At 36.6% G+C, this 25,313-nt stretch overlaps 1 protein-coding gene across 5 annotated transcripts in view; it reads right to left on the bottom strand.

The window, feature by feature from the left end:
* The window catches only part of LOC121080568 (A disintegrin and metalloproteinase with thrombospondin motifs 6-like), a 150,050-nt gene that overhangs the window by 67,878 nt on the left and 56,859 nt on the right, over nucleotides 1–25,313 (bottom strand). For all 5 annotated transcript variants that reach the window (XR_005825415.1, XM_040578663.1, XM_040578661.1 and 2 more), the window contains 2 exons: nucleotides 17,316–17,462; nucleotides 8,579–8,720 (listed from right to left, as the gene is read on the bottom strand). Coding sequence is in view for 4 of the 5 variants with exons in the window: in XM_040578663.1 (XP_040434597.1) it covers nucleotides 8,579–8,720; nucleotides 17,316–17,462 (289 nt within the window). In the remaining variant the exon portion in view is untranslated. The remainder of the gene's footprint in view (nucleotides 1–8,578; nucleotides 8,721–17,315; nucleotides 17,463–25,313) is intronic.

The following is a 25,313-nucleotide window of genomic DNA, read 5'->3' as shown; positions in this document are numbered from 1 at the left end:
GGGGATGAAGACATTGAGAGAAGCCCTGCAGAGAAAGACTCGGGGGTACTGATGGATGAAAAATTGGACATGAGCCTGCAATGCGCGCTTGCAGTCCAGAAGGCCAATTGTATCCTGGGGTGCATCGAAAGAAATGTGGCCAGCAGGTTGAGGGAGATGATTCTGCCCCTCTGCTCTGGTGAGACCCCACCTGGAGTACTGCATCCAGCTGTGGGGTCCTCAGCACAGGAAAGACATGGACCTGTTGGAGTGAGTCCAGAGGAAGGCCACAAAAATGATCAGAGAGATGGAACACCTCTCCCATGAGGAAAGGCTGAGAGTTGGGGCTGTTCAGCCTGGAAAAGAGAAGGCTCATGGGAGACCTTATTGCAGCCTTTCAATACTTAAAGGGGGCTTATATAAGAAAGATGGGGACAAACTTTTTAGTAGGGCTTGTAGCGATAAAACAAGGAGTAACGGTTTTAAACTAAAAGAGGGTAGATTCAGACTAGACATAAGGAAGAAACTTTACTGTGAGGGTGGTGAAACATTGGAACAGGTTGCCCAGAGAGTTTGTAGATGCCCCATCCCTGGAAACATTCAAGGCTGGTTTGGATGGGGCTCTGAGCAACCAGATCTAGTTGAAGATGTCCCTGCTCACTGCAGGAGGGTTGGACTAGATGACTTTTAAAGGTCCCTTCCAACCCAAACCATTCTATGATTCTATGAAAAGTGTCAGACTGTGATGATTCTACTTCTGACTCTGCTTATTTTGCATCTGATCAAGGTCAAATGTTTAAATTAATAGCTGTGCTGACTTTGTGAAGTTTGGTTCAATGTTCTGAAAAGCCAAAAATTCAACTGCATTAAGAAACAAAGATTTCAACCATTCCAATATATACAAAAGCAAAAATATCAGATCTGTGTGACAGTCTGTCATTTGAAAATATCTGTATTTCAGGGCAATTTGAATCCAGAATTCTGGTTTGTGCTCCAGGGTTTACTTGCAGAATTTCACTTTTGATATGACTACACAAGTACAGTATCTATATATTAATATAAAAGGGGAAGTAATAATTAAAACATATTTCATTGCCAAGCTAACATATCCACAAATTAGCAATTTCTTTCCAATAGGAAATGCATTCTTTCTGTATACTCAGGCTTCTTTGTGGCACTACACTCCTCCAAATTCACAGAACTAACATCTCCAAGACATTGTAGTTCCAAAAAAATAATCAGCTGAACTGTGTGAATTAATGGATACAGCACTCCAAAACTATTTTAGTCATTCATCTGTTTGTAGGATGATTCTAAGCATATCAGCTCAAGTCCGTACTACATAAAATGAGAAAAATAGTTTCCTTCTTCCTAAATTGCTTTGGGAGATAGAATGAAAAGCACTACATCAAAACTAGATATTATTACTGACATAGTCTGGTAGTCCTTATTCAGACCTTGATTTCAGCAGGAGTTTGCCTCAGTAAGTCCATAAAGACAAAAGTAATGTAAAATTACTATGGGCTGTATCATATTATTAATCTCTGAGCAAAAGACTCTTGCTTAAATCAGAAAGGAGTTCTGTCTGAGACAGACATACAATATCTTAAAATCAACAGAATATTTCCTTATGGAAAACTATGTGAAACACAGAGAACTTATTAACTAAAATAATGAAAGAATGTATTTTTGTAATTTCTTTTAAGCACAGCTACACTTATTTAAAAAGTTGTTTATTTTCCCCTGCTGCTTTGCACTTAAAAGAGTAGAATTTGAAGTAAATTCTCCATCAGCCTGTACATGAAATTAAAAATAATATTAATAGTCATTTGAAAACAAATAAGATATCTAAAAAGAAGTGGAAAATCCATCTCTGCTCTTATTTCATTAAATGAAAATGGAATTATACCAGGTACTACTATGGCTATGTGTTTTTTATTTTCAGCTGATTTTGAAAAGTTAACAGAGAAATTATTCTAAGGTGTATAAAGCTTTCTATTCTCCAGCTCAGCCCTATACCTGGAAATTTGAGATATTTCCTTATTACCACTATCCTATCAGTATCATCTTTAAGCAGCTGCTTTTAATAAGCCAGTCTTAAAAATATATGAGCAGCTGCCCTGGAAAGGTCAGGCCAAAAATCACTAGTAGAAAGTATACTGCTTTTTTTCCACACAGGAACACATGTGTACATACACACTCACCCCACACCCAACCACCAACAAACATAAGGTGACCCTTTATGGTAGCCTTTTCTTCATTGGTGGACATAAGATGAAGCTAACATATCTTTTGCCAACATTAAATTTGTGTAAATAATTTACTGACACCAAGAGAAAGAAGCATAATCTGAAAATTAATCAATGACCTCAAAGTCAGTCTCCAAGTGCGTAGATTTAATAGCTATTAATTTGTAAAGCAGACAAGGGAAAGTGTTTTTAAAATCCAGGAAACAAACTGAAGCTGAGGCCTGTCACAAGATCAAGACAAGATAGATGACAACTTGTAATGGTGTATCTTAGGGCTCCATGACTTCAATTTGGAATTCAGATGTTTGTATAAGTTGAACCCATCTAGAGAAAAAAGACAGCAAATAAAATTATCTTCTTTTTGACTAAGTGTTATCAATGATGGAGCCTCTTTTTGTTGTGTCATGCAGAGTTACACATAGGCATTTCACATTATGTAACATCTAAGCATCCTATATCATAATCATCATGAATTGTAACAATACAGCACAATGAAAACTCGGTAATATGAGCAAAGATCAAATTGCTGTGCTGTTCTTAATGTTTTCAACACTAATGAAAGACTCCAACAAAAGTTAGCAGTTTGGCCCATAATTAAATAAATAAATAAAGAGGTGGGAAGTATATTCACAATGCATATTAAACTATGATAACTTGGGAATTTTCCTTTCTCCCCCTCCATGAAATTTTAAAATGTTAATCAGGATTTTATGTTACTTCAGCACATTTCATCTATAATATGCTGTACCTTTTGATGAGCATTTGCTAAAATAGAGCATAAAAATAACAAGCGCGAATCTAAAAGCATCAACCTAGAGTATTTCAGACTCATTGCTGAAATACTGATGGCAACACGATTAAAACTAGGTTAATTATAATTATGGGTGAACTTCAGAAGGTTCAAAGTTTAGTTCAGATAAGCACCCAAAAGTAACCATTTTACTGCTCCATTCCTAAACGCTCATTAAGTGGTGCATCATGTTATGAATCACAACATGCTGAAAGAATTTGAAATAGAATCTGAAGCTTAGGTTGTACATTCATATTAAGTTATCAGCATTCTTTCCTAAATATTGGGTGCTTATGTGAACCTTATGGAAACTACAGAATCCCTACAAGGTCAATCACCTCCAAGTAGCATCTTCCCTTTCAAACCCATGCAATCTATCCCATCTTTATTCCAACCACATTCCAGTATCTGGAAGCTCATTATTGATTCTATAATCATCTACTACACTCCTGCTTTGTTCACTGGCTTCCCTTTGCACTTTTTAAACAACTTTTATAAGATCTAGGTACATTCGTATTATGTCTATGTCTCTTGAGGGAGGAGAGGGGGAGGGAGGGAAAGAGGGTTTGGAGACAAGACAGTCCTAGGAAAGAAGAAAGGGGACTATGAGAACTTGTTTAAAAAATATACAAAAAGGATTTTAAACCACTTTATGATTCAGAAAGAGGAAAACCCGCATGCAGGCGGGTTTTGAATGTCTCCAGAGAAGGAGACACCACAGCTTCTCTGGGCAGCCTGTTCCAGTGCTCTGGCACCCTCAAAGTAAAGAAGCTTTTCCTCATATTCGGATGAAACTTCCTATGTTGTAGTTTGTGCCCGTTGACCCTTGCCCTGTTGCTTGGCACTACTGAAAAGAGCCTGGCCCCATCCTCTTGACACTTGCCCTTAAGATATTTGTAGACATTGGTAAGATCCCCTCTCAGTCTTCTTTTCTCCAGGCGAAACAGGCCCAGCTCCCTCAGCTTTTCCTCACAAGGGAGATGTTCCAGTTCCCCTAATCGTCTTTGTAGCCCTTTGCTGGACCCTCCTCCAGTAGTTCCCTGTCTCTCTTGAACTGGGGAACCCAGAACTGGACACAGTACTCCAGATGCGACCTCACCAGGACAGAGTAGAGGGGGAAGATAAAACTCCCTCAACCTGCTGGCCACGCTCCTCCTAATGCACCCCAGGATCCCATTGGCCTTCTTGGCCACAAGGGCACACTGCTGGCTCATGGGCAACTTGCACTGAAGGTAGCAGGAGGACTCCTTATCCTTTTTCATTCTGCCTGTTTACAAGCAGTAAGTTTATAGCTTGAACTCTATCTGTCCTCCAAAACACACTAACAAAATGTGAATAAAAACTAGTATTTGATTTTTAAGCTATTTTTCTTGGCAAACTAACTGAGGAACTTAATTGCAAATATAGGACCATGACAAAGAAGAGCACTACCTGTCATCAGCTAAAATACATTACCTGATGTGTTAAACTCTAATGTGAAATACAAATGGATTGGCCCTGCTGATTTCAGTGAAGCCATGTATGCAAAGGAAAGGAAACTTTGTCCCCTTATCCCTCTACTCAAAGTATTTATTGATACCAATGATGACTTTGCATTTTAATGCAAAAAAATATACCAAAGAGTTGTTGGGCACTCTCTCTGAAATCCATGCTAGTTTGCAATAGCTTCACAGATCATAAAATATACCACAGCAATATAAATAATGCATAAGTATTAACTATTAAAATGTCTGAGGTTTTAGCCTCTGACCTAAAAATGTGGGGACCAGCTCTACAGCAAAGCATTATTTTGAACCACAAAATCTGTAAGTTACAGTCAGGCATGTTCCAGGTATTATTTAAACTCATAAAACAGAGAAATTCAAAGTCAAGACTGGAATTTTTTCCTGAGTTAACCCAGAGACAGCCAACAGCCAACTGTTATTAGGCAGATGCTCAAAGGTTAAGGAGATAAGGAGTCAATGAAATAAGTTCTCCTTACACTCACCTAAATAAAAGGACTGAAAGTTTCTGAACTTTCAGGGGAACTGACACAAACAGAGCAGAGAAGAACTTAGCCACACCTAACAATCAGCAGAGAATTCACATTGCATCACCCTAGAAGATATAGCATATCTAGTACCTACATAAAAGAACAGGAACTAGCACTGTTCCAAATAACCTCAAAATCTCCCACTGCAGTGAATCCAGTAAGATACTTGAAAGCATGTACTGCCTTTAAGAAAAAGCTATGCATCAGTATTTTATGGTGAAATTTCCACCATTACCATTTAGCTCACTGGAAGTCATAAATTTAATGTTATCCTGAATCAAAAAGCGTACCCTAAAAATGAAATATTTTAAGTATCTAAAGACATTGCCATTCTTTATTCAAAGTATCTGTTTCTTCACCTAAATTGTTTAAAATTGCCCCTGTATCAGAGATGGTGGAAAGTATAGTATAAAGAACAATACACATGTGACATTAGAAAGATGGCTGTCTTCTTGCAAACATGTAGTCTTAGTTTTTTAGCTCAAAGAGCTAAAGCATCTCTCTGAATTCTTGTCCAACTTAATGTGCTGAATGGTATAGGGAAGTATGACCAATAGTCACAATGTTTTTGCTGAAACAGTTTTGTCCATAAGTGACTAAAATGTTTAATTAGGTCTAGTACTCACAACAGTATCAGTACAACTACCAAAGAACTCCTTTCAAGGTGAAATTGGCTCCTTGTCAGTAAACACACAAAAAAAAGCAGATCCTTGCAGTCCCTTTAGCACTTTAGTTCTGATGTCTTAATCATTCAAACACCACTCCAGGTATTTAACTTCAAGTTCACAAGTGAGAAAGGCTTCATGTACTTAAATGTGCAAAATCCTTTGCAGGATTAGGACCTAATATATGATCAAAAGCAACAGTTTAAAATAAACATACAGAGGGAATGGATGAGGAAATAGGGGAGAAAAGGCAATGAATACAGACGAACATCAAAGCTAGATGGTTGAAAGAGGTATTTTTTCTAAAGGTTAATAAGACATTACGACAGAATTCCAAAGCAGAAAGAACATGAAGATTTTCCAAGTTACTTTAAAAAGACCAACTATCTCTATAGCTATATCAGAACCAAAAGGAAACTTGTAATTTCTTTGCCTTTGATTTGAGAGTGCAACTGTTTCTCTTGTCATGCCTCATCATCATAAATCAGTAAAGAACATGAGCAAAAGGCAAGCAATTTTCTCTGAGATTTCCCTTTGGTTTAGAATTTATTTACCTCTGGGACACTAAATCCCACATTGGAAAACCTACTCTATCCCCTTTTTTTACCAGGCACTTCAAATAGAAAGTTCTGAAAGAAGTGCTAGAAAGGAGTTAGTATATGAATTAGGTCTGCTGCCAATTAAGGATTTTTACTGTTTTTCCATTCATAGTTGCACATGTGTCTGTTAGAATAAGATCAATGAACTATTAATGGCATCTTCATGTGAATAGTACATCAAATAGGTACATCCAAAGCACTGACTGTTTACTTTTGATATTGAAATTGTAGAACAGAGTATTCAACTTTTCCTGGTATTTAGACCTAGTTCCACTACTCAGTTCTAAAAACCCTTTCACATATGAATAGATCTTTCTTGTGTGGATATTTTCGATCTGCACTATCAGCTTGCAAAGATTATTTTTTTCCTTTCAAAATTATCACTTGAAATCGTTATGATCATAATCATCATGACAGCATTTTCAAATAATTATGGCTATGGCAGATAATATTTTTAATTATTGACTTTATTTTAAATGCATATAATTTCTTAGAGTGGATATTACCAGAGTTCTACAATAATCTGTTCTATAAATATATACAGTCTGAATCCAATTATTAAAAGGGGTGTGTGTGTGTGTGTGTTCAGAAATGCTTATAAGTCATGCTCACACTGATGGCACACCAATGGAATACAATACACTATATCAATTCACAGGACTGGTAATGTCACATGAAGACTTAACTTCTTTTAACTATTGCCTCAATTAAGTGTCAACCTCTTTTCTGTAACTATAAGGGAATCCCAACAAAAACTTTTAAACAAAAAGAAAGCAGGACACATAAAGCCAAGATTACCTACATCTTCATTACTTCCAATTGTTTGCATTTTAGAGACTGGTTTAAGAACAGAAGTGTAATATGCAGCAAGATCATCACAACAATGATTACATAGTTTAACAGAGTTTGGAGAGGTAAAGAAAAAAAAAGAACACCACCACCCCCCCTACATGTAGAAAAGCCAGGTTTTGCACATTATTAACTTTCCAGTTTAATTTGAAATGCAATATATGTCAAAGACTGTGCTATAAATCATGGATTACATACCTGCAGATTTCCTTAGTCTGAAAATAGTGTGTGTGGTGAGAAATTGTAAGAAAAAAATGGGGGGGGGGGGGAAAGGTTATGCCTTGGATGTAGTGATAGGAAACAGGGCCCTTAAAGAACACTGGTGGGAAGTGAGAACTTAAAGAGGAACAATGAAGGCCAAAAGAGGTTTGATGATGGATCAGGAATAGAAGATCCAGTGAGCTAGTCAACCAACTACATACAGCTTATAAAACCTTTGCACAATGAGGTCTGCCCAAGAGGCATCCTAAGAATAATATTGTGTTTATCATACCAAGAATATTAAAAATGGACTTTCTTTGTAGCTAGCCTTTAGAGAAGTGAATAGAGTAAATTCAATGGTTACACTGTCATATTTGAATAATAATTAAAACATTATAAAAATATATGTAAATTTAAACCACTAGATATGTTTTCAAGGTTTATTTAATTTAGTCTCAGCTGATTATTTGATGACAAGTACAGCAGAATGTATCATTTTACTACATACTTCAGGCTGCAAGATTTGAAGTAATATTTATAAATTTATTGCATAATGGCCTAAATGTGTAGGTTTTTATTTATACTGTAAATTTCTTTACTTGCAGCCAAAGCTTTGCTAGTACTTAGCTATTCAGTATTCCATTCAGCTATCTAGCTTCATGTTCCTGCTCCCATAACCAATTATTGTCCTTTTAAAAAAAGGGATCTGAACAATGTGAGAAACAATAAACTCAATGCCAGCAAAAAGAAATTAAAATAAAAACAATCAGACCTGACAAATCAATACAAGTACAAAAGTAACTTCAAAATGTAGCTTTAAATTGAATGGTTAAAGTCAACAAAACAGACTTCATGTTTTAAGATTAATACAACATGAACCTGATCTCATTTAACTGAAATCAGCTAAAATTCTGTAGTATACTTTACAAGGAGCAGGATCAAGTGTTCTGGACTCCTTTTTTCCCCTAAAATTAAAGAATGCTTCTCCAGCTCATTGTAACCCACACATTTTGTTGTAACAGTACACACAAATGACTCAAGCAAAAGATGCAGCATAAGGATTAAAATGTACCCTTTGCTTACATATGATGGCACCAGACAGTATGCTATCAGAAATCTGTAACCCAATACTGCATCTAATTAAATATTTATGTTATAAAGGAATATATACAAATGACTAAGCAGAACACAGCAAAAGGATTAAGACTTCTTACCCCATATTTACATTGGCGAGATGTTGCTCCATACTGGAAGCGACACTGTTCATCAGCATCATACACCTGCCCTGGGGCCACAGCTGGATAAAGAAATTCACGCTTGGGAGGCTCATTATCAAGGCAAGTACCACGGCCTGAACTGTTCAACATAAAGGACCAAAGGAATTAGAAATTCTACCAACTGTAAATCACAGTAACAATATCATGTAACTAGTTCTTACTTTTAACATCACTGGGTGTGAAACAAATATGGCTGCAATAAACAAACAGTAAGATGGTACACCCCATAGTAAAGATAAAAAATAATTAGAGGGAATTTAGAGATTAAAATAATTTTCATCATTATTTTCCCCAACATTGTACACTTTTAAGATTCGGATGACAGGGTGCTGGGCCATCTTGCCTAGACTGTGCTTTTGACAAGAAAGGCTGGACCAGGTGATCCTTCAGGTCCCTTCCAACCTGGCATTCTATGATTCTATGATATTAGCAAAAATGCTTATTTTAGATTGTGAAATATATTTCATATATTATCCTTTTGAAAAAGTACAATAATTTCTGAGCCACACAAGACTGATTTTCAATTTGTTTTAAGATTCCTATTTGTTTTCACTGAAGAATAGCTACATTTGGTCATAGAATGAAAAATAAACAAACTAAGCAAATAAATTAAATTTACAATTCTTAATGACCCTTCTGGTCCTTCAAACAGCTAAGTACAATCTTACAGACATGAGCAGCTCAAATGGTTTATATAAAACACATTTAAATTTCAACACTACTAAATGTTTATAGGATTAGGACACTAACACGAATGCCTCCATCTGAGTGAACAAAAAAGTTAAAAGTGGTAAAAATTCTCCAGAATCTTCAAATTTATATATACTTGGGTGAGTGAAAAAATCTGTGTGGATCCAAGGATCTTTTTTATTGTATTATTTAGTTTTTAAAAAGTCATGTTAGAACTAAGATCATCATCTTTGAAAACTTTAATATTCGCTTCTTTTCACTGTTTTGTTTGGTGGGTTTTGGTTTTTTCTCATTTTTTTTTTAGTGTAGTGGAACAAATAACAAAGAACCAAAGGAAGACAGAGTTGTTCTGTTTAGAAAACTTGGTAATTTGCTAAATATAATTATTCAGGTTTATTTAGTCAGTGTGCATAAAAGAGGACAGATGCTTTTTTACTTTCATTTCACATGTGAATAAGCAAGGATTTTTAAAGTATTCTTTATGCCAGTATTTTAATTTTTTTTCCAACATTCCAACAAATTTTGCCAGCACTTTTGATCTTTTCCATGAACCTTGCCAAAGAAACATACTTTCAAAAATTAATGTTCTACACTACTCTTTGGAGATATCCAATTTTCTATACTTTTTATCGGCAGATAAAAAAGACCAAAAAGCCCCCTTTAACCATACATTTTATGTTCTCATTTTAAGCCTATCTTAATAATTTATTTTAAATACTACAATGAATCCTTTGGAAAAACAAAAACCAAACAGCTGCCAAGCATTTCAGAAGAATGCAAAGAGCAACTAAGGCAATAAGCAGGTAAATACAGAAAAAAACATGATTACTAAGGAAAATGAATTTCATATGATTCACCTTTATGTTAGAGAGTATTTTGACTGTCTAGAACTTAATGATGGTGATGAAAGAGTCAAGTGTTTATGGGTAAGGATCAGGGTGAAGTCCAACAAGGCAGATATGGCTGGAATCTGTTACAGACCACCTAACCAGGATGAAGAGGTAGATGAAACATTCTACAAGCAGCTGGGAGAAGTCTCATGATCACTAGCCCTTGCTCTTGTGGGGGACTTAAACCTACCAGATGTCTGCTGGAAATAAAACATAGCAGAGAGGAAACAGTTCTAGGAGGTTCCTGGAGTGTGTGGAAGAGAACTTCCTGACACAGCTGGTGAGGGAGCCAACCAGGGGAGATGCCCTGCTGCACTTGCTGTTTACAAACAGGGAAGGGCTGGTGGGTGATGTGGTGGTTGGAGGATGTCTTGGCAAGAGATCATGAGATGACTGAGTTTTCAGTTCTTGGAGAAGTAAGGAGGGGGGTCAGCAGAACCGCTATCTTGGACTTGCAGAGGGCGGACTCTGGCCTGTTTAGGAGCCTGGTTTACAGAGTCCCTTGGGAGTCAGTCCTGAAGGGCCAAGGGGTCCAGAAAAGCTAGACATTCCTCAAGAAGGAAGTCTTAAGTGTGCAGGAGCAGGTCATCCCCATGTGCCAACAGACAAGCTGCTGGGGGTGAAGACTGGCCTGGATGAAAAGAGAGCTTTGGCTGGAATTCAGCAAAAAAAGTAGAGTTTACCACCTTTGGAAGAAGGAAGGGGCTGGAAACTCAGGAGAACTATAAGGATGTCGTTAAGTTATAAAGGGAGAAAATTAGAAAGGCAAAAGCCCAGCTAGAACTCAAGCTGGCTACTGCCATAAAAGGCAATAAAAAATGTTTCTGTAAATACATTAGCAACAAAAGGAGGGCTAAGGAGAATGTGCATCCTGTATTGAATGCAAAGGGGAAACACAGTGACAAAGGATGAGGAAAAGGCTAAGGTACTTAATGCTTTCTTTGCCTCATTCTTTAACAGCAAGACCATTTACCTTCAGGGTATTCAGTCCCCTGAGCTGGAAGAGAGGGATGGGGAGCAGAATGAAGCCCCCATAATCCAAGGGGAAATGGTTAGTGATCTGCTATGCCTCTTAGACATGCACAAGTGTATGGGGCTGGATGGAATCCACCCCAGGGTACTGAGGGACCTGGCAGAGGAGCTCGTCAAATGACTCTACAGCACTTATCAACAGTCCTGGCAAACTGGGGAGGTCCCAGAAGAATGGAGGTTAGCCAATGTGACGCCCATGTACAAGAAGGGCCAGAAGGAGGATCCAGAGAACTACAGGACTGTCAGCCTGACTTCTGTGCCAGGGAAGGTTATGGAGCCGATCATCCTGAGCACTATCACACAGCACATGCAGAACAATTGGGGGATCAGGCCCAGCAAGCATGGGGTTATGAAAGGCAAGTCCTGCTTGACTAACCTGATCTCCTTCTATGACAAGGTGACCCACCTAGTGGATGAGGGAAAGGTGGTGGATGTTGTCTTCTTGGGCCTTAGTAAAGCCTTTGACGCTGTCTCCCAGAGCATTCTCCTGGAGAAACTGGCTGCTCGTGGCTTGGAAGGGAAGGCTCTTTGTTGGGTAAAAAGCTGGATGGATTGCTGATCCCAAAGAGTTGTGGTGAATGGAGTTACATCCAGGTAGCAACCAGTCCCAAGTGGTGTTCCCCAGGGCTCAGTATCGGGGCCAGTCCTGTTTAATATCTTTATCAACAATCTGGAAAAGGGGATCAAGTGCATCCTCAGTAAGTTTGCAGACGACACCAAGTTGAGTGGGTGTGTTGATCTGCTTAAGGGTAGGAAGGCTCTGCAGAGGGATCTGGACAGGCTGGATTGATGGACCAAGGCCAATTGTATGAGGATCAACAAGGCTTAAGTGCCGGGTCCTGCGCTTGGGTCACAACAACCCCATGCGATGCTACAGGCTTGGGGAAGAGTGGCTGGAAAGCTGCCTGTTAGAAAAGGGCCCTGGGGGTGCTGGTTGACAGCCAGCTGAACATGAGCCAGCAGTGTGCCCAGGTGGCCAAGGCAGCCAACAGCATCCTGACCTGTATCAAGAATAATGTGGCCAGCAGGACTAGGGAAGTGATCATGCCACTGTACTTGGTGCTAGTGAAGCCACATCTCGAATCCTGTGTTCAGTTTTGGGCCACTCACTTCAGGAGGGATGTAGAGGTGCTGGAGCACGTCCAGAGAAGGCCAATGAAGCTGGTGAAGGGTCTGGAGCACAATTCTTATGAGGAGCAGCTGAGGGAACTGGGGTTGTTTAGTCTGGAGAGGAGGAGTCTCAGGGGGGGAACCTTATTGCTCTCTACAGCTACCTGAAAGGTTTTAGGCAGGTGGGGATAGGTCTCTTCTCCCAGATAACAAGCAATAGGACAAGAGGAAATGGCCTCAAGTTGCACCAGGGGAGGTTTAGATTGGATATTATGAAAAATTTCTTCACTGAAAGGGTGGTGAAGCTTTGGAACAGGCTGCCCAGGGAAGTGGTGGAATCACCATCCCTGCAGGTGTTTAAAGAATGTGTAGATGTGGTGCTCGGGGACATGGTTTAGTGATGGATTTGGCAGTCCTGGGTTAACAATTGGACTTGATGATCTCAAAGGTCTTTTCCACCCTAAATGATTCTATGATTCTATAATACCACCACCCCTCAACTCATTTGAAATCTACCTTTAAAATATCACATGTGTGGTTGTAGTTTAAATAAATATTGCATTTTCCCTTTTAATTATTGCAGATATATGTATCTAAATAGCAGAAGTTGGGAAACTATCCTACATTCTTTTGAATCTAAATATTTCAGTGTTGTATTTTGCGGATATGAGGAGTACATGTTAATAACTCCAATATGGAAATAACTCAAATACAACTGATCTTTCTGTACTGTTAGGACCAAACTGCAGATAGGAACTTTGCTTAAACAAGCAGTGGGAAGTTTAGCTTGAGCTTGTATTGCATATGATGGGTATATTTCCATAGATTCCAATAGTATAGAGGTTCATCTGTAAACTATGACACTGTAAACAGACAGGCAAGGGCACAGCATTTAAAAACTCTTATTATCTTTGAGTCTCTCAATAGGCATATGGACCCCTGAACAGATTAGATTACAGAATCACATCTAAATCTTTAAATGCACCAAACCTGTAAATTAAAGTCTATACCTACTCTACAAGACATATAATTGCAGAAATTTAAGTCAAAATATTTGTAGTATATACAAAAATATGCCTGTTCTGCTCTAATGATAGGATTTTTACCATTATTCAGTCAGTCTTTCACACTAACATAAAGTTTGACACCCAACAGTTATTATGTGCTAGAAGAAAGTTTTCCCCAGGAAAAAAATGGCTTTCCTTGGCCATTTCAAAGCCTATGCTGACTGGTCATCCTTCTTGGGAGCTTTGAATCATCTAGTAGCAATACATAGCTTTGCTTTGTCTTTATTCCCATCCTTAAAGCCATATTCATCCTCTATCCGGCCATCCCGCAAAATAAATTGTTTTCCCAACTAGTGTCTGACAACTGATACCTTCCAAGTGATATTTAATGGCTGTTCCTCAGTACCGTCAGTCTGGAAAATTTGTTTCTGGGTGTAGTTTTTAGAAAGTCTTGAGAAAGATGAGGGTGAAGCTGAGGCTCAACTTTGAATATCACCAGGATGACTTCAGTTTCAACAGTGCAAAACTCCTGTAGCAAATGGTGACCCAAACTGGTAAATTCACATGAATCTACCTTACGATAACACTTAATGAGCTTCTAGCAGAATGCATTCCAGCTGCATTATCTTGGTGCCATGACAGCCCTGCCCAAACTTGTATACAGACCCCAGCTGATAAATCTAAAAGGTGATAATGTCATACAGACTCATGGCCTCAGTTTTCTGCTTGTGTATCTGCATTTCATCCCACTGTGCTCTATCTTTCTTGTTAGACATAGCTAAATGAATCCTAGACTAGCCATACTCACTAAACACAGAAAAAACCCACTTGTCTTCCTTGTTTGTGGTCTAGTGGGTCCTGTCCCAGCTGTGAAAGGGGACAGAGTCTAATCTATCTGGAATAAACATCTGCAGACACAGATAACAGCATCTTGAGGGTTTGCCTCTAAAGCTCTAAATCATCATCTTCCTCATCTGTTGCTAACTTGTGAAGAAGTAATAGAAAGAAAATGGAATCATTTTTCCTGTCTGGATGCCGATTGTTCTGCTATTTATAGGAGCAGTCAGGGAATTGCTACCACATGAAATTCACAATTTTTCTTTGCTTCTTGTTCACTGATCGTTACCTGCAACAGAAAAGCCTCTGCTCTTAAAGCTGTTCTGCCTCAAGGAAAGGTGTGAATGGGTAAAAAAGAAGTCATCTAGGCTTCTGACAGCTGTCCTTCAGGTACCTGTGTAACTCTATCTTAACAGCTTCCTGCTGTCATTGAGGAGATGACATGAAAAGCTGGGGAGAAGACTAGAAATGAGAAAAAACCTAGTTTTACAGACTATTCTACTTTTGTGAAATAATAAAACTATTTTAAGAAAAAAATTACCAATTCATTTATTGGATATTAGAATCACAAACAATAACAAGCATGGATTTATAATGAACAGATCATGCTTGAGAAATCTGAAATTTTTAAATACAGACTGCAGAATTAGTAGATGAAGGAGAAGTTATCTTTGGTTCTTAGTTTGTTAACACAGTATCCTGTACAATTGGAAAAACTATTAATAATTGCAATGCATAGAAGAATGTTTATCCAAGGTGGCTTTGAAAAAAATAACATCTTCATTCTCATTACAAAAATATAGCTAAAATATTATAAAAGATAATTTATTATTGGAACTGCTATTTCTAGGGGTTTTTTTACTCTAGCTCAAATATCACCTAGTATCTTCAGTAATGATTTTTTATGAAATTCAGAGATGGTAGTAATTCAAGTAGAGTTGCAAACACTGGCAATTATAGAGAACTATCTCAAAAAAACCCAAAGAAATTAGAACTACAGGAACAGATTTACCAAATTACTATTCCAGATTTATGTTAATGTAACTACAATTTCAGTGGCATTCCCCAGACTTAAAAATGAAACTAAATAGTGAATATCAAACCTGGGGAATGGAAAAAAATAATGGAGATGCTAATAGTAAAAAATAAAATAAATAAAAATATTTAAACATAGAGGAGGTACAAGCTAAACATGTTTTTCAACTGACAGTAAAAAATTGAAAGATCACTGCATACATATCAAGTAAAGAAACAAGAAAATTTGTTCAGACTGAAATTTAAAACTGTGCGGGAACTTTATGAACAAATATTTAGCTCTATTACATTTGCAGCATAATACAAGCCACAGAATTTTACCACATTTTTTTCTCAAAAGCCATAAATAAAAAATGACTGCTTAGCTACCTGTGGAATTACATCTTCATCAATAGAGAACCTATTTACAGGACAATTATGAGTTTAAAATGGAGTTCAGAAGAGAGCAACAAATAGAAGTAAGACAAGGCAGAGAAGAGCAGAACTGACAACAGTAAGAAACAAACCACCAAATGCTACAATACCTGAACTGTAAGCTGATAGAACTACCAAGCTGTGAAATAATCACTCAGAAGAGATGTAAAACCCCTATTCTTTGTCACAGTTAAAACTAGGCTGCATGACATACTAGAAAGACTACTAATGGGAACAGCGCTGAATTAACAGAAATGATTGGTAATGATGAATCAAGTCTAGCCTGTATTTTTTTTTAAATAATGCTAGGGTTACATGAATATATATATATATATCCTGAGAAAATCAACTTATATTGTGAGAAACCTGTATTACACATACATTTAGGATGTCTTATTCAGTGTACTTTAGTTTAGACACTCATCTTAAACACTCCAGTACATAAAATTGGGTGGGTGCATAGTTCAGTGGGTTGATACAAAATGCCTTAACCTGATACAGAAACTGAGGAGAAGTATTTTCCTCTGAACAGCACCTAACACCAACATGAAATGTCTGTCTCTGCCCACTGACTCTATAAGGAGCTCAAAAACCTCTTCAGAATAATTCAGTGTTCCTATACATTGTGTGGGAAGCTACATTTGAACCAGTCTAAAGAAAATGTATTGGTCTGGATGTGTTCCTTCAGGTAAGATTCAGAATACAGCACCTTATTCTGAGGTTAGATCCCTGAAAGAGAAGCCCATTTTGTTCTTAGTGGTCTAGTGGTTAGACCACTTGACTGTTTTAAGTCCATCTCCTAAAACACAGTGTCTGAATTATTAAACAACCTTTATTTCTAAAAGGAATGATTGCACTGATGACACTGAATCTATCAACCAACTGCCATTTGTTCCCATAAAGCTCACCTTACACACAATTTTTTAAAATCCTGTTATTAACATGTTCTCAGTGAACTAAGTTCTGTGTGTGTCTTCCACAACTTAAAATACATATAAAGGCTTCATTATGCATCATGTATACCAATGTATACATTGATATGAGCACATTTTTGAGACTATTTTATTTTTTTCATACAGAAGTAAAATTTCAGGTAGCAATCTATTTCTGGATAAATATCACCACAGAAGTATAGGTTAGCGCAATTTTAAGGTATTAATATAATAATCATTATATTCTCACTAAAGGTACCAAAGAACATTGATAGAAAAAAAACCCACAAGACTGCATTAAAAAATCAGAATGAAATGTACAAGGAACAGGGCTAGAACTTTATTCCTTTCATTCAATTCCCTCACATTATGCATGTATTTAAAAAAAAAACACTTCCCATCATTCATAGACAAATTCAGCTCTTCTCTATTTCTCACCCTCAGAATAATTTAGCAATTTAGTAATAAAATATGATCAGCACTTTAAAATGTTTTGAATAGATTATAAATGGGAACTGTAAGGTGGGGAATGGAGCAGAAGAAGCTTTTGCCATTACATAGGAAAAGGACTCTACACTATAAAAGCCTTAAGTAACTTGCTATACTTCCATCTGTTCATTCTAAAAAATGTAAACCATCAGAACAGGTCACTGTGTCTCTCTACTATTTATTCTGAAAGGTGTGGATTTTTGTAACAAATCAAGACTTTTCTTGAGAGATTACTTACTCTAAAAAACTGGTGATGTAATCCCGACTGCAGGCTGACCAAGAGAAAGGGTTGGTGTTTGCTGTAATATGAGCTGCCATTAGCTTTGCTGCTTCATGACCTTTGGTCCCACAGGAATTTCCAATTCCATCATGATTCATACCAAAACTGCCCCAAAAAGAAGAGAAACCACCCATTATTCTTCTGCAGCATCGGATATCTCTTAAAACTTAATGTGATTTTTACAGAAATCATGTTCGGTCCTAAAAGAACATAGTACAGAGAAGTTTAAGTGGAGAATCAGGATTAGTTAAACTCTGTTTATTCAGATCTCAAAATACTGCACAACTATGTAACATTTTTTCATAGACTTTTGAAAGCATTTTACTTATTTTATAAAGCTTTTAAAGGAAATTTAACAATATTCTTGCAAGATAAATACAGAGCACTCAGTCCTTATTCGGGTATTGTGGTATTTTAACTGGATAAGGAATACACATTTTGTGCTTGGATTAGTAAACAGGGACAAACAGGGAGTAGGTGATGTTGCTGTAACAATACCGTATAGGTACACAATAGCCAATGAGAGCTCAAGCAAAACACGGGTTTTACAATTCCCAGGGCCATGCTGTATGCATGCTCTTTCTATGTATCCACTCACAGGGTGACTTGGAGCCCTTCTGTTAGTGCTCTCCTTTGTCATGGAACTTCAGAATGGAGACTAAAAACCAGCAGAAAATACATTAAGAAACCTCTAGGTAGCACTTGGCCAACAGAGATTTCCATGCAACAAATTAATTTTCAGCTAAGATGATATGACTCTGGAAAAAGAAATATGGCAAAAGAATCCTTATGCCCTAGAAATCCTTGGAGCTATAGATGGCCAACATAATAATCAAATTAAAACTAGAAGTTAACTCACAGAAAAACTATTTGAAAAGGTTTTTATTATATGTATAAAACTCTTTAATTAAATTGTTACTGTTATTCCTAAACAGTGAACAAAATATACCTGACTGGCCTGACATAAATGAAACACTTGAAGAGAATATGCAAAACAATGATCTTTCTTAATAGTATACATTTTTTTTAACCTCCATTTTCTTACTCTGCCTTTGATTAATTTCCTCTCAGTCACTGGGGGAGAAACCTATCTATTTAAATATTTAAATATTAACCTTTGGCCAAGTTAGTTCCTCCTTCCCAAACATAGCACAAGGCTTATGAAATCAGAGGGATGGGTAGAAAGATACATAGAAGCCTTCCTGACCATGGGACAGAGAAGTAGTCAAAGGGTATGTCATAACTGAGCTTCTGCATACCCAAAACAGCGAAACTGTCACTTTATGTGTCATTTAAGACATCAGTTGTTGTAGCCTTCTCTATTACAAACACTAAAAAGTCTGACTGCTGACTTCTTGCTCATCGTTCAGGAATACAAATGTGTTGAGGCACTCACTCCATTTCAATTTTCTAGAAGCTTTTAGGACTGACTGCCAGAAGATACAAATAGTGGTAGATTAGAATTTGGCCATTTATCTACTGACAAGAGTATTTCATACCAGTTTCTTTACTGAAAACAGTGACAGTGTTCTTATATTCATCTGAACGTATTGCTCCAGCACGCGGTATAAAAATACAAGACTTTCACGTGACTCTAAGCTTCAGTGCACTGGGTACTGTTTCACCTTTTCAGCTGAACATAACAAACTAAAAGTACACGGTATTGCTAACTACTACTCCCAAAACCCATTAATTGCATGGATATAAGAAAAGGAAAATCAGTGAATGATGGATGTTTCCTACAGGCTGAGGAAGGACTTCATCATCAAAAAAGCATTACTTTCATGCCTATAAAATGTCTCCCTGTGGAATACCTACTCTGTAGCAATGCCTGCATGTATATAGTGTGTGATATTTCATAAATGCAGAAAGTCATATGCTATATTATACATGTGAAAGGTCTGACTGACACCTTATATTATTATATCATCAAACAAAGAATACCCCTAGTATATAAAAAATACTTATCTGAGCAACATATGTGCTATAATGAAACTTTCAGACCAGTGTTAATTATGATGATCAGTCTTCAATATTGATATATATTTTGGGAGGGAGAGTTAGATGTCCAATGTAACAAACTGAAGCAGAATTTAACAATGAAAAAAAGTACTTTATTGGCCTAGTTCTCAACTGCCATCATTACCTAGAATTAGGGGCACCTCAAATGGAAACATTTCCTTTTGAATTTCTTTTGTATACTTTCTTAAAATAGAAAACCTTAGTTTTTAATAATCTCTATGAATTACTCCCTTTATGGAAATGGGCATTTGGGTATGTGGGAAAGAGTTGAATTGGATCATGTTGACTATTTCTGATATCCAAGCTTATCCCTAGTTAGGATATTCCCTTTGTCAAAGAAATTACAGACTTCAACTGTCTGGGAAATAAGTATCATTTGGGCCTATATAAAAAAAAGAACAAAGTATGTAGTTTAATAGCTTTCCTTCTTCTACTCACTCTCCTTATGAAAAAGATGTTGCTGATGTCAGTGGTATGTCTGATAAAAAGCATGTCTGTGAAGCTGCTATTCCTGATGCACACAGGACTCAATGCCTTTTCATGAGCCGATGGTTTTCTCATTTTTTTATAACTATTTATTCACCTAAATCATCTATTCCCTTCCAAGAAGGCTCTTCTACTTGCTCCTGCTTCTGAATTTAGGAGGAAACTGATCATTAGGTGCAAGTAATTTTTTCTGATGCTTGGAGAGGGGTTTTGCAATTATTGTCATGTTTTTCCAAAGACTGTAGTGGCAGCATGCCATTATAGCCCAGTAATTTGCACTCCTATGGCCAGGATTGCAGATGAAAACACATTTCTGTCCAAAGTACCAGCTTTATTTCCACCAGAACATATTGGTTATATTTGGTCATCATTACATGAAGGCTATATCTTTTACAAAAACATGTTTGCAATTAGAGTGGAGTGGAAAGGCAGGGAAGAAAGGAACATAAAATACTCCTCATGGCATCACTGTTATAATTTACTTACCTTTTTCAAACTGACTGAACACATGCAGACTCTATTTCTTTCACTGGCTTAAAGAGCCTGTCTAAAACTACCAGTATAATACTGGCTTCAAAAAGACAGCCAGATGAGCAAGGAGAGAGAGAAGTCTTCTCAGTTGACACATGAGTTTTTCTATGAAGTTACCTTTCTGCCTACCATATCAAGGAAAGATGTTTAGCCCAGCAGCTCTGAATCACTTTTTTTCCAAGCATTATGGCTCCACTTTTCAAAGAGAGAGTCTACATTACATTTAAGAACTGTGCAAAGCAGCAGCACCAAGAACTTTAAAATCATAATTGAAACAATCCTGCAATTTCTCTATAGTTTGTATACTACCTAAATAATGCTAATGCAGCAGCACGTCTGACTAGTGCTCAGTGTCTGTTTTGTTTACTAACATCTGCAATGGAACAGATTTTTTTTTCTTAGCAATCTTTTTCCTTATCTGAAAAAATATCTGAGGGAATTATTTGTAATACACATCCAATTTAAGATATGACCTCAAAAATCACAGGGGAGATAACTGGTCTCAGCTGCACTGAATAAAGTAGCAATAGATAACCAGAGACTGCAGTATAAACAGAGGGAAGGATGGGAATGTAAATTTCTTGCCTACCCTTCCTTTATCTTGTTTAGGAACAATACTGCAGGTCCCTACAATTTCATTTGTATTTAAGGTGAGATTGCCGATTTGTTGGGTGGTTCTAAATTATGATGGCTACAGTTGCCAAAACACTTATTGCTGATGTCTCTGAAATGACAGCAGTTATTTTTGTGAGACAGCCAGGATGCTTCATTCTTGATTTATTATCCAAAAATTTAAGACAATCTGAATGCTCCTCAGTACTGCTCACAGAGCTTTATTTTGTATACCATGCACTTTTATAGCACTAAAGTTATCTGAAATATGCTACTCAGGTGAACTGTTTTTTTTCTCACTTGTTAGCAATCAATTATCTGTTTTTGAATTGTAGTACTAATGCATCTGCATATCAAGCCATTTCCTAGCTTTTTTTAGTTTGGAGCATTCAGAACTGCAGAGAACGCTCCCCCCCCCCCCCCAAATACAACAGGGTATGTTCATTTTTTATTCACTTACAGATTCATGAGTTAGGGAAAATTTGGACTAATTCTTTTAAAGCAGTAGCTCTTACTTTGCTCTGGACGGAAGGAAGGAAGGAAGGAAGGAAGGAACGAACGAATGAACGAACGAACTGAGAATCTTGAGTCAAATGAGGCAGCAAAGTTTCAGGAATGCAAGCAAGAGAGATATTGTAAAATCAAGCTCTTTATCTTCTTGTCCACTATCAGAGGCTGATTTACGGCTGCATAGCTACATGTAACTCTTTGGGAAAAATAAACATTTCTTTTTAAGAGAGGAAAGAAACTTTAACCTTAAGAAGTTTCATTGTACTAATTATTTGCACTAGGAAAGAAAAAATAAACATACTAAGAATTAAATGGATCATTTGCAAGCTAATTATCTTGAACCAGGTACATTGGTAAGTATTCCTTCACTGCCTCAGCATGTTACTTAGATACACTGCTCTCAACATTTATGGAGAATGAAGCAAGGGGCAGGGAAGGGTCATGAAGTGCACCAGTGAAGAATATTTTAAAAATTTCAAACAGTACATCTCTAATACAGTAGAAGATTAAAGGCATGCTTGAACAAGTATTCTTGTATTAGAAGATCGAAAGAGCAACTTATATGCTTGTAAAAACTACCAGCTTATTTGCTTAGATAAGATATATCAACTTTTTCATAAACTTTGTATTTTTTAGTGTTGTACTTATTCCCATAATTATTAAAAAAGATGTCATTTAAATCTATATATGTATTTCATACAGCTTAGAATGTCTATTTACAACCTACATTGAAAAAAAATAAGAAAATTAAGAGACAACTTCACTGTATCTTATAAATGTTACTATAGGTTTAAATAGCCTTTTCTTGGCGACATTAGAACATATGCAAGGAGGGAAGAAAGGGAAAACTAGCATGTTTCAGCATTATCTTGTTTAACAAAAAGAGCATGAATTTGCACAAAATCTGCTATTAAAGAAAAAATATTTTTGTCCTACAATATTGGAATTATGAAGGTACATGTAACCCATGCAGCAATTTATGTAGACATACATGGTGCTTTTGTTAATTATTTTCATCCTTAGTGGCAGTGTAATATTTACAAATTGATATGATGTTATGGTAAAATTTTGGAGAAAATACAATCTTCATATTTTTATAGCAATAGAAGGATGGCATTTTCTTTTTTTTTTTTTACTGTATCCCTCATACCATGTTATAAGAGAAAGTTCTCCCCTCCATCTTTACATGGAAGACCTCCATATATTTCTAGCCAATGTTATAAAAGTACTGGTTATAGCTTCATAATTGCATGCAAATTGCAACTCATCCTTAAAGGACATTATAAAGAAAAGAAAAAAAAAAAAAAGTATGGTCTTGAAAAATCTATTTACATTAATTTGATCACAAACATTGATAGCATTTATTGAAACTACCCAATATTGCATTGTTCTCCTCAAGGGAGGGATCAAGTTACTTTACTTTCTATTTCCATGTCTTAATGTGGATTTTAACCTTAACTGCTGATTTCCTGCATTTGGAGATTGTTACATGGTTTGAAGCATCCCTAATCCTTTATTCTAAAGTAATGCAGAATTTACAACTTTGACTTTACTGAAACACATTACTTCCCTGAAAATTTGGGAAACAAACTAATTGAATAATGGTAGCTTTATAGCAAGCATAACTGCCATGAAATTAAACATAATTTTAGCACACTCTTTGCATAACATTTTTCCCTATTTACTTCCTAAAAGTCATTCTTCTCTTTGAGTTATGGCTCATGATCAAATTTGCAATCAAATACAATTTTGATGTATTAGCATAATTTAGTATTAAACATATGGAGCTCTTAAAAACACAGTAAATTCTAATTTGCTGAAAAAATGAAGCTTATTCAGAAACCTGAACTTTCTTATGGGGAAATAGCAGACTTCTATGGGAATATTAGAAAAAGTAGACCATAAATTTCTCCTCCTGGTTTACATTACCATAGCTATCCAGCTTTCATTCCAAAAGAGTAATATCAAGTAAGGTTTGTGTGCTACACAAAGCTGGAGTATGAATGCAACAGGTTTCTACACTGTAGGTCAAAGTGGAAAGTATTGCCTGTAATCAGGAAGCAAACTTCTGAGCTCAGATTTCCTTTGGAAATTCATGATGCCCTGAAGGTTTCTATAACCTTCCTCTTCACCCCTATTTATTCTCTACACATCTGTTAAGATCTTTGAAATGTTATTACATTCCTTTTCCTTGATTAGAATGCTTTAATGTTAGACAAATTATTTTAGTATTATTAATTCCATACTTCAAATAATATTTTACACAGACACAAACCTTTTCCATATCACAGAAACTAGAATTGGTTTTCTAGTCTATGATATTTCATTTTATAATGCACAATACATTATTAAAATCCCAATGAATACTTTTTTTAATACAAGTTGCCTGCTTTTATATGCTGCAGCATTACAAAAGCAGACCTAAAACAATGTTTCTTTAACAAAAGAGAGAGAATAAAAATATATGTAGTCTTATATGGCTTGTCCAGTCGATTTACTCCCTTAACTAAAAAAAAAAGTTACTTAAACTGTCCCTAAAAATGTAAGTCATCATTCTCAGACAATCCTAGGCATCTAGCAGGACCCTAAGCATCTAGCAAGGACAAGTTTTAACTTGTCTTGGGTGGTATTGAGGTGTTCATACAATGTAGATCATAGATAAAACAATGACAATACCATCAACTGGAGATGTGTTCATGGGAGACTTGATGGGAAGTGGTGTTAGTACAATTCATCCTAGTTGTGCTTCATATTTTAAGTTTGGTATATGTGTCTCTATTACCTCAGACTGGAGTATTTTCCTAGTAGTTGTACAATACATATATTCCTTGGAGATGCGTTTATTCTAGAAAATATCTCACTCAAACTCAGGTCCTATAATGCAGCTGAGATTATATGATCAAACATGAAGAGCTCTGATCACTGAAGAATGAGGAAAAGACAAACAGCTTCTGAAAGTACCTCTAGGATAACAATTTCCTAGATTAGAAATTTGTACTCCAGAAAAGACCAACATTCTCATATGGACAGTAGGGGTATTTATGCTATTTTTCTACTTTGCATACAGACTAAAAAAGACTTTTAAAAAAATGCTACAATTGCAGGCACGTTAGCCATATGAACTAATTCAGAACTAAATACATGCTAGAAAATACTATTTTTCTTCTTCATCTTGCAACCAATTTACTTCATTAGATGATAATCTATTTCCTTACTATTTCTTCCACCTTTTCATCAAGATATGACTGCCAAACTCCTCTGAATTTCAATTCATTACATCTTCTATAAATCAAGATAATCCTTACTTTTCAGAAGTTACTTGAGCCACCAGCCTTTTCCCTCAGCTCCCTCCATACAGCCCTCTATAGATGTCTCTGGTAATTTTTTTCTTTACTCAGAGTTTTATGGGCAGTTCTCTGTCCTAAGTCTAGTTCACTGTCCTCATGTTTTAACATTTCAATTCCCACCTCCCTTTACTCTTACTTGTTCTTTTTCACTTTGTTATTTAGTTTCCAGATCTCAGCTCACACAACAGGACTGCAACAATGAATGGCACAATGCCTTTCTTTTAGGGGCATACCCCTTTCAATGGAACCTGGAATTCCCTATCAGTTCAACTAACCTTCCTATACAGTGCCCATGGGGCAAGTTAGACAGTTCAGAAAGTATTCAAATAAAAACACTGAGCGGAAAACCCCCTAATTCAGCTGGTAGGGAAACAGAAAGTGGGACTGGATCTTAAATCTTACACCTGTCTAAGAGCATATTCAAGCCAGCAAATAGTTCCTTTCTTCA

This window comes from Falco naumanni, chromosome W, assembly GCF_017639655.2.
Source record: "Falco naumanni isolate bFalNau1 chromosome W, bFalNau1.pat, whole genome shotgun sequence".
Taxonomy (NCBI): domain Eukaryota; kingdom Metazoa; phylum Chordata; class Aves; order Falconiformes; family Falconidae; genus Falco; species Falco naumanni.
Note: the sequence above shows the minus strand (reverse complement) of the source record. Positions and strands in the feature narration are given on the sequence as shown.